The 9,846-nt window shown below is 20.8% G+C and overlaps 1 protein-coding gene across 4 annotated transcripts; it reads left to right on the forward strand.

Moving 5' to 3' along the window:
* LOC105368163 (mitochondrial folate transporter/carrier) lies at positions 1-9,223 on the forward strand. Of its 4 annotated transcripts, none has more exons than XM_011507107.1 (7): positions 1-36; positions 684-973; positions 1,953-2,106; positions 2,211-2,463; positions 2,541-2,654; positions 2,734-2,879; positions 9,050-9,223. In XM_011507107.1, the coding sequence occupies exons 2-7, from the start codon at positions 823-825 to the stop codon at positions 9,189-9,191; spliced, it is 960 nt and encodes a 319-aa protein (XP_011505409.1). In that variant the 5' UTR covers positions 1-36; positions 684-822; the 3' UTR covers positions 9,192-9,223. The 4 variants fall into 4 exon arrangements, with proteins under 4 accessions (XP_011505409.1, XP_011505411.1, XP_011505413.1 ...); XM_011507109.1 differs by lacking the exon at positions 1-36 and adding an exon at positions 170-256; XM_011507111.1 differs by lacking the exon at positions 1-36 and adding an exon at positions 274-291.
* Positions 9,224-9,846: the final 623 nt, after the last annotated feature.

The following is a 9,846-nucleotide window of genomic DNA, read 5'->3' on the forward strand; positions in this document are numbered from 1 at the left end:
CACAAATGAAAATTGATAAAATAAAATTTACACAATGTAAGCGATATTTTTACTTTAAAAATTTAATTTTAAAATAAAGAAATTTTTATAAAAAATAATAAAATAATTTTAATTTTTTTTTTCATTGTCGAAGCAATAAATAAAAAACTTTATATTGGAAACAACTTTTATTAAACGAAACATTCTCTTAAAAATTTTAGTAATCTTTCATTGATTATCCATAAATATTGGAAAGAATCAACAATATTCTTAAATGGTTGTTTATTTTTATAATTGTAGATACTAAACCTGGTAGAAGCACTAATATTTTTATGGTTAAAAATTATTTTAGAACTATTCTATTTTCAAACAAATAATATTTATAGATTTTATATGTATTTTCTTTACTCATCTTTATATATTTACATTTTTTGCGTAGGTCAATCAGAAATAAATATTATATTTAAGATTAATATTAGTTTTTTGTATAAACTTAACTCGTTTTACCAATTACATGGTACAATTAATTTATTTTAAGTAGTAATATCTATAATAAGTTCAATAAAGTATATACTTCTAATTCAAAACAATCATTTATTAAAATTACATAACTACTTCAATAATAGATTGATATATTAAAATAATTTAAGGTTATGTATTATCTGTAACAATATTTTAAAAGTTCATAATCGTTTATAATACAGTGATGTTAAAGTAACTGATGCCTTGGATAAAGATGACTATACAAACACTGGATGAGGCCATTAATCCAATTAGAGTAGAAAAAATTAGGCATTGATTGGAAACCCAAAAAAGCTAAAACAAGAACTTAAATATAAAAACATGAGTACAATTAATTCATCAAACTCCAACAATAAATTCTTTCCAGTATTTAGTCATCTGAAGTATGAGTATCTTGTAGCTGGTGTTGCAGGAGGAACTATTTCAACCTTAGTATTGCATCCATTAGATCTAATAAAAGTTCGATTTGCTGGTAAGTTTTAATAACATTTTTGTACCTAAATATTTAAAATAATTACAAAATATAAATGTATTTTACAAGTATTATCTGTTCTCAAGTTTATTTAAATATACTAATTAATTATTATGTAACATTAATATTTATTTTGTGAATATTAATAAATATTTCTTCTAAAACAAAATAATATTTTGTATAGTATAATAGGTCTGTTTCATAAATATATTATATTTGCAATTAAATTTCACAAAATATGTTTTTATATCTATAATGATATATTGGATAAATTGTTTAGTATAATTAATTTTATTTTGTTATGACTAAACTAATATTCATTTATGTAAAGATTATAACTAAAATTACTATTAGATAATTTAAGTTAAAATAAAAAAAATAGATATTAATTTGAAGTATTTATATAATTTAATTTGATTAGTATTTAAATAATTTATTTGGTAGATTTTTATATTGTTTTAATATTTTAAGAATCACACACATCTTAATTTTTATCTGCATACTTAGATATACGAAATATCATTTTGTACTTTGTATTATTTAACATGACTAATAAACTATTAATTGTATTTAATCATGAATCAAATAGTAAAAATCTCATATAATAATTTTTTTTGTCCCAAAAATTAGGCCAAAATATTGTACATTAGTATATATATTTATACAGTACAATTGATATATCTAAATATTAAATATAAAATATTTGATGTAGAATAATAAAGCATTATTATTTATAATATTTAAAAAAAATTATTGAACTGGACTATTATCTAATATGTTATTTTGTAGATAATTATTTAAAAATATTAATATTAATTTTAAAAAAATATATAATACAAATTTAATTCGTAATCTCAAAACATATAATATACAGAATTTATCTGTATTAAGAATTTTCAATTATTTATTTAATACAAGTTTTATTAAATAAATAGATTTATCTTTTATTTTTTAAAAAGAAAACAGTTTTTTTTTTTAGTTAATGATGGTCTTTCCAAATCAACTCCATACTATAGTGGATCAATCAATGCTTTTGGTAAAATTGTAAAATCAGAAGGATATATTGGGTTATATAGAGGAATTATTCCTAATATTTTAGGGTCAGGAACATCTTGGGGTTCCTATTTTCTTTTGTGAGTTTATTTGTTATTATTATTATTAGTAGTAGTTGTGTAGTTGTAGTAGCAGTAGTAATGATAATAATAGTAGTAGAAGTAGTAATTTTATATTTCTATAGATATAATTGTATAAAAACTTGGATACAAGATGGGAATACAGGTGAACCTTTAGGTCCATGGATGCATATGATAGCTGCTGCAGATGCTGGCATTCTTACACTATTGGTAACAAATCCAATTTGGGTAGTAAAAACAAGATTATGTCTGCAATATACTGAAGATATAGACCTTTCCGAATCAAAAAGATACTCTGGCATGATAGATGCTTTGAAAAAAATTAGTATGACTGAAGGAATTATAGGATTGTATAAGGTTTTTATTCTTGTTTATTTTATCTTGTAAAATTATTATTATCCTATTTATATATTTAATATATATTTCTTACATAGGGATTTGTGCCAGGTTTGTTTGGTGTTTCTCATGGTGCTATACAATTTATGACATATGAAGAAATGAAAATTAAATATAATTTGTATAGAAATAAGTCAACCAATGCAAAACTTGTATGTATATGTTTGTATTATGAAATATAATTACTATGTAAAAGTAAACATATAATTAATGATAATCAATTATTTGTAGGATACAATGGAATATATCGCTTGTGCAGCTATTTCAAAACTAATTGCAGCAGCAATAACTTATCCTTATCAAGTGTTGAGAGCTCGACTACAGGATCATCACCACAATTATCAAGGAACTCTTCACTGCATTGAAAGTATTTGGAGGTTAGAAGGACTTAGGGGTTTTTATAAAGGGTTATCGCCATATCTTATGCATGTAATGCCAAATGTCTGTTTAGTTTATATTGTGTATGAATATGTCAGCAATTGTATATAAAACTCTTATTGTTAAAATGAAGTTACTAAAAAAAGTATAACATTGATCTGATTTAGTATTAGATTTTGTGACAAAAGAATTTGCATATGCAAAATCTATATATGAATTATATTAAAAATAATTTAATTGAACAAAATATTCTTTTAATAATATATTATCATATTACAAACTTATATAGACACAAAATTAATTGTACAGTCTTTTTATAATTACATGCAGCAATGTGTAAATTCTTGCTACAATCTTTAAAAATGGCATATTTGTATTTACAGTAATTTGCATAGTGATATAAAAAAATAATGTATTAGAAATTTGTTTATTTAAACAACTTGTTTCATATTTTAATTTATTTGCTAACTTCACTTAAAGACTGTATTTTGAACTTAAAATATTTTAAATTATTTTAATTTAAAAATGTATGTTTCTTATAATCATTGACAAATAGCTTAATAATAAAGATGAGATTGCCAAAACATTATAAATTGAATACAAAATATATATTATAATTAATTTATTTAATATTAGCAATCTCTTGTTATAAAATGCATTTCACAATAGTTGATTAAAAATGGAACAAATTTAGTATTTTTTATTATATAACTTTTTTCTTCAGAAATTCGATTATATAAATTTTAATTACAAAGGAATGAACATTTATTTCTATAATAAATATGAATTTTTTGCAATATAGCTTTCTTTAATTCTTTATAAACTTAATATTCTTAAATCAATGAAAATAGCAATGAAGATATAAATTTATTGACTTACAAAAGTGAACTGTTTTCATATAAAGCTCTATAGAGTTTTTCAAGAAATGCCAATGACAATAATATATTACATCGTAAAGAAAAACTTGCTTTAGTTTGAAATTTATTAAAATAAAATTTATTTAAAATTTCTAAAAATTGACAATTTTAAAATTTCACTATAGGCTATAATTTCATTAACCCTATTCTTATATATAAAACGAATTTTGATATAATATAATTTGTATTTATAAATATATATGTATACATTATTTTTTTTATCAACAAGTAAGAAAACATTGAAAATAACTTACATATTATTTAAAATTTATATTGAAAATTTAAAAAAATGTATTTTTTATTTCAAATGAAATAAAAATTTACTAAACATACATTCATTATGTGCTAGGTTGCACCCGTTGCAATAAAAAGTGAATAGACAAATTAGTCATTATAGGCCTAAAAAAATGCCTTGCGTAATGAAGTGAAGGTACAGACAAGTAATTGATAAGATATAAGAAAAGAGAATGCATCAGAACCTTAACCACTAGAATAATCTTTGACATTTCTCAGTTTATTTGAATTAGCCTGTAAACTCCTACTATTATTTTTATTAACTATGTTACATTGTATATCGTATTATTCCTACTTTATCACTGAAAATTCTCTTCATTTCGTGGTACTTATCGATTGTAGTAATAATGTAATATACTGGTTCATGTAATATTTCTTAAACTGTCTTGTATTATATGATATCAATGTTACAATTAACCCCTTATTCTTACATATCAGTCAAAACATTATCATTTTTTAAAATTTTGTATGTATTCCAAATTTCATTTATTTGTGTTTGTTTTTTGTTTATAACTGCCATTTAAATTGTTCAAAAATATTTTTCCATAGAACTATTTTATTTTTTTTTTATAAATAAAAGTTTCTTTTTTGTTACTTTAAATAATAATTGAATGTATATATTTATAATTAAATAGATTTTAGCTGTTTCATTCTTATTTCTTATTTTTATCTGTTTCTTCTAAATACTAGTCTCATTCGGATTGCGTATTGTATCCCTTGATAATCAATAAGATAAAGTCTCTATTATAGATATTGCAAATGTAATCTCTTTTTTGTTGCTTAAGCTACCGCGTTAATTGTATGCAATAAAATTATTTATATTTGATATTACATTGCACAGTATTATGTCGTCAAAAGGGGATATTTTAGGATATGCATATTTTATAATAATTCATCGCTGTCAAAACGAAAAGTATTTAAAACAATTAACTGGTACTATTTTAAAAAAGATCATTTAAATAAAATAAAACCTATTAGTAGAAGTGCTCTGGTGGATAAAATAATATATAATTACAATTGTATGATATACAGAAAATGTTCTAAAATAATAAATATTAGGAGTATAAAATTAGTTAAAAACGCTTCTTCCTCATAATCACAGCAGAGATTCAAAATACTACCTCGTCTTAAAGTAAGTGAAATCTGTTGTTATTAAGTATTGATGCATAATTCTTAAGAATGATAAATAATAATGTATAATTCCAATAATGCATGAGCGTATTAATTAGCCTTATATATACATATATATATATACGTTTTTCTGATATCATAATAAAAAAAAAAAAAAAAACTATACACAAATATATGTATATTAAAAATAGTTGTTCATTCATTTGAGCATAGTTATTTTTTATTTGAAATATAAATTCTTTAGCTCTATTTTAAATAAAATATTTTTTTATCGTCTATATAAAAATACATATAATTATATTTTGAAATTAAGAACACATATAATTAACAGATCATATACATATTATTTACAATATTCACTTTAAAGATATTAATTTCTCAAATAGTTAAAACGTAAAGTTTATAATATCGACAACTCTTTAAAGGTGATAAATAACTAATAGTTTTTTAATAATTGAGAAAGTTATTTGGTATTATATGATATGGTACTTGTGAATGTACATTTTTTATCTTATATATATATCTATTGTAAAGATTTATTTTTTGAAAATTTTTCTTATTTCATGAAAAATTCTCTTAATAAGGTAAAATATTTTGATTATTTTGAATATTATAAAATATTCAATTTGCCTCGATATATATGTTTTACTTAATTTGTCTACGTGTTCACATTAATTGAGTGTAATATAATCATTTTCATTCATCGATATTTTTACTTTAATACATGTTCCCTCAACCTTAAAGAGTACATTATATATTCGACCATTAATAGGCTATAATGTCAAAAGTATAATTAAAGTTTAATTTTTAACACAGAAATTAATATCGAACTACCAATATATGTCGATGTTATTTGCACTTTGATTCAGATGATACGAAAATTTAAGCATTCATAAACTATCCGTATCAATTAAAAAATATACTTTTAAATAATTAAATAATTAAATCTGTGGATACTAAAAATCCTGAAGGAAAAAACATTTGTTCAGATAGAAAAACAAACAAAAAAAAAATGTTATACTGCAATATTAACCACAGAACAAAAACATAATTTTGAAAAAAAAGTTAAATTTAAAAAAAAATTGTCTTAATACTTTTTCATACATAAAATTTAATTTTCTGATCCTATTTGAAATATTAATTATAATTTAATTATAATATGATTTTACTATTTGAACATCATAATAACTGCGAGTAAGTATAAATCAATATTTCATCGTATTAAATAAATTTAAGTTAAACAATAGTAACTTTATTTTCTTTGTTTGATTTGTGGCTTGATTCCATATCAGAAACAGAAATCTCACATTTTATCTAAAGTTTAATACAAAAAATAATAATATTTTATAAAAACGTAAAAATATATCATTATGCTTTCAAAGCGTTAATTTCCAACGTTTTTACGTTTTCTATCTGAACAAATCATAAGCCATACATATTATATTAACCCTTTATATTTCCTTTATATGCAAGAACTAATATGAATTAATCTTATAAAGTTAGTTGAACAATTATTTATCAATTTAAGTGGATTTATAAAAATAAGTAAAAATCTCATTGTTAATATGTAATAAAAAAGTTATATGAGTAATACGGATTCAACACAAAATTCAAATTTTTTAATTATCTTCGTTTATTCATAACAAAATTGTATATTATTGAAATAAGGAATAATAAAGAATTATAAAATATTTCGATTATTTTTTTACTTTATTATTTGTAAATTTTCATTTTTCGAGGTTTAAAAAAATATGAAATAATAAAAATATATAATTAAAAAAATAATAAAAATAAAAATTAAATCTGTAAATATTTTGATGATCATTCGAATGTAACTATAGTATATGAATTTTTATGAAGTCTCAAATAAGTATCCTAACGTAATAAATATTTTGTTTACGTATTTTATTCAAAATTAAAAAAAAATACTGTGAAAACAAATTTTAAGTTATTTATCATTTAAAAAGGGATTTTCGTCATAAATAGCTTCAGAAAAATAATAAAATAATAAAAACATTATTTATATGATTTTAACTCTTAAAATACAAAATTTGTTATAAAATATATTCTGATAATTGTAACTGGCAGTAGATTAAAATGGGAATAAGAATATATTTTAAAATAAAATATCAATTTTCAGGATTACTTCTACAGGTCTTTTAAAATATTTATTTAATATATTGAAATTTTATATTGTAAAGTTGATTGTTTAGTTACGAATACTTTTTGAGAAGATTTATATGAAAAAGTTATGTTAGACTCATGAACAAAAATGATTCAATTTTTATTTACCTTTGATTAATGGCTAAATGTAGTAAGTTTTATCTTTAAAAACATTTATTTGAAATATTTTTTAATCAACACTACCTATACAGTCTTGTTTACGCTCACTAATTATATAGTGAGTATAATACTTCTATACAACTATGCATTTTAAGGATTTAAACTAAAAAAATTTTAAAAGTTTTAGGTAAATTTCGAGAGTGAGTCCATAAATGATATGTCCCTAAAATTATGATCGTTATCTTAGATTCATTCTCCAATTTATTAAGAAGTTACATCAATAGCAATAACTGACTTTGTGCAATGATATTTGCGCTTATAATTCCTTTCGAAGGTAGCTTAGTAATACAATTTAGTGACTAATGTGCCCCTATGGATTAAAGAAAGCAATAATTATTATGGATAACTAATAATCAAATTTAATAAGTAAAATTGCAGTTAGAATTGAAAGTATATTAAATAACAATTATTAAACTTTTTCATATACTTGATTAAAAATTTATAGTATATAGAAAAATACATATAAAATTTTTAAGTATATTATCTTACTCTATTATGCATTTTCTATTGCATTTTCATTTACCAAATAACTTCTATTACTTTTTAGAAGTAGATAAGCCTTATGTTGAATTTTTATTGTTGTTTTTTAATAAGTATATTAAATTAAAACTAATTATTATTACTATACTTATATAATAAGCAATATAATTTGACACATCGAATAAATTTTGAATAACATTGTACAATAATTTTTTGATAAATTAATTAATCAAAATAGTGGCGTTGTATATTAGGAATTTTGCAAATAAGATTTAAAGAAATAACTTCTTCAGAAGCAATTTTAGCTGAAAGAGAAACGATAATATATATTCTAAGACGATATAAAGGAAATTAGAAGCATAAAACAGAAAATAAAAAAGTATTAGAGTTTGTTAACTCAAAAAATGCAAGGAAAATATTTCAACTAAAACATTCTGACGCACGATTCTTAACCAACAAATTATAATAATACTGCTTTTTAATGAATTCCTATTAACAAATTTTAGATCAAAGAACTACGATAAAGTATAATAATAATATGTTACTAGATCTTATGCCATGATATGAGATTCATATATATGTGAATACTGCCAAGGCGAATGATAACTAAGCGCTATAATTTCACGTATATAAAAGACAATAAATAATGACACTCATAACTCAGCTTTCTCTATTCAATAAATCGTCTCTACTTTAATTATAATTGGTGATCACTGATTTTATATTTTCAATATGTTTAATATCGAATGATATGCTGATCCAATCAATCTACTACTAATCATTCAAACATTGAAAAGTATACACATTATTATATTTAAAATAAAAAATTGTAAATTATGTTGAAAAACTGATTATTAGAACAGTATAATATAAAAATTATTCTTACTATTTATGTACATTAAAAATCTTTTTATATAAATTATTGCGCTATTATAAATTAATATTTACTAATTTTTAATTAAATCATAATAAAATAAAACGTCATCATTAATCATTATTTACAGATATGAAAGTTGGAGAGGTTATTACAAAGGATTGAGTATCAATCTGATGAAAGTGACACCAGCCACAGTGATAACTTTCGTAATTTATGAACACATATCACAATATCTTTTAGGTATGCATAAAAAAAAAATGGAATTATGAAAAAATTATATAATACAATTTTTAAATATTAATAAAAATATAATAGTCTTATTTAATGATATTTTTATTTATTTAATATAAAATCCTATATAAAGTTAATTATTTTATTATAAACATAATAATAACGGACACAGCCCGAACAAAATTTTTTAATATGAAATTCAATAAATACTTTAATACGTACTTCATTATTTTATGAATCATATTTTAGAAATTTATAAATTATAATAATGCGATTTATGATGAGCCACGTAAGTAATGTAATTTAAAGATTTTTTAACTTTTTTTGCCTGCGGTTTTATGCTTCCTTTAGGTAATGATTGAATAGAATAAAATTATTTTAAAAAATTTATATTTTATTTTAATATTATAAAATTGTAAATTAATTTTTATAAAATTTTAATTAAAAAATGAACAGAATATTGTATATTCATGTTTTATAAAACGATTATAAGATCGTGTTTTGTTTCAGGATTAAAATTTTATTAAAGAAAGATATTTTTATTTTTCTCCAAGGAAGTTTGTATTGAAAAAAAAGAATACACCTGGATAAATATTTTCTAGTAGGTGTATTTATAATATTTATAAATTTACAAATTCTAATTTAATATAATGTCCATGATGGCATGATATATTGCAGTTTCGCTATAAATTT

This window comes from Ceratosolen solmsi, unplaced genomic scaffold (assembly GCF_000503995.2).
Source record: "Ceratosolen solmsi marchali unplaced genomic scaffold, CerSol_1.0 scaffold6, whole genome shotgun sequence".
NCBI lineage: Eukaryota > Metazoa > Arthropoda > Insecta > Hymenoptera > Agaonidae > Ceratosolen > Ceratosolen solmsi.

Bases quoted from the DNA above. Each gene is read 5' to 3' on its own strand.
- LOC105368163 (XM_011507107.1), top strand. From the start codon at position 823: ATGAGTACAATTAATTCATCAAACTCCAACAATAAATTCTTTCCAGTA. The intron at 2,464-2,540 runs GTTTTTATTCTT...TTTCTTACATAG, and splicing joins GAATTATAGGATTGTATAAG to GGATTTGTGCCAGGTTTGTT. The intron at 2,880-9,049 runs GTTAGAAGGACT...CATTATTTACAG, and splicing joins TGCATTGAAAGTATTTGGAG to ATATGAAAGTTGGAGAGGTT.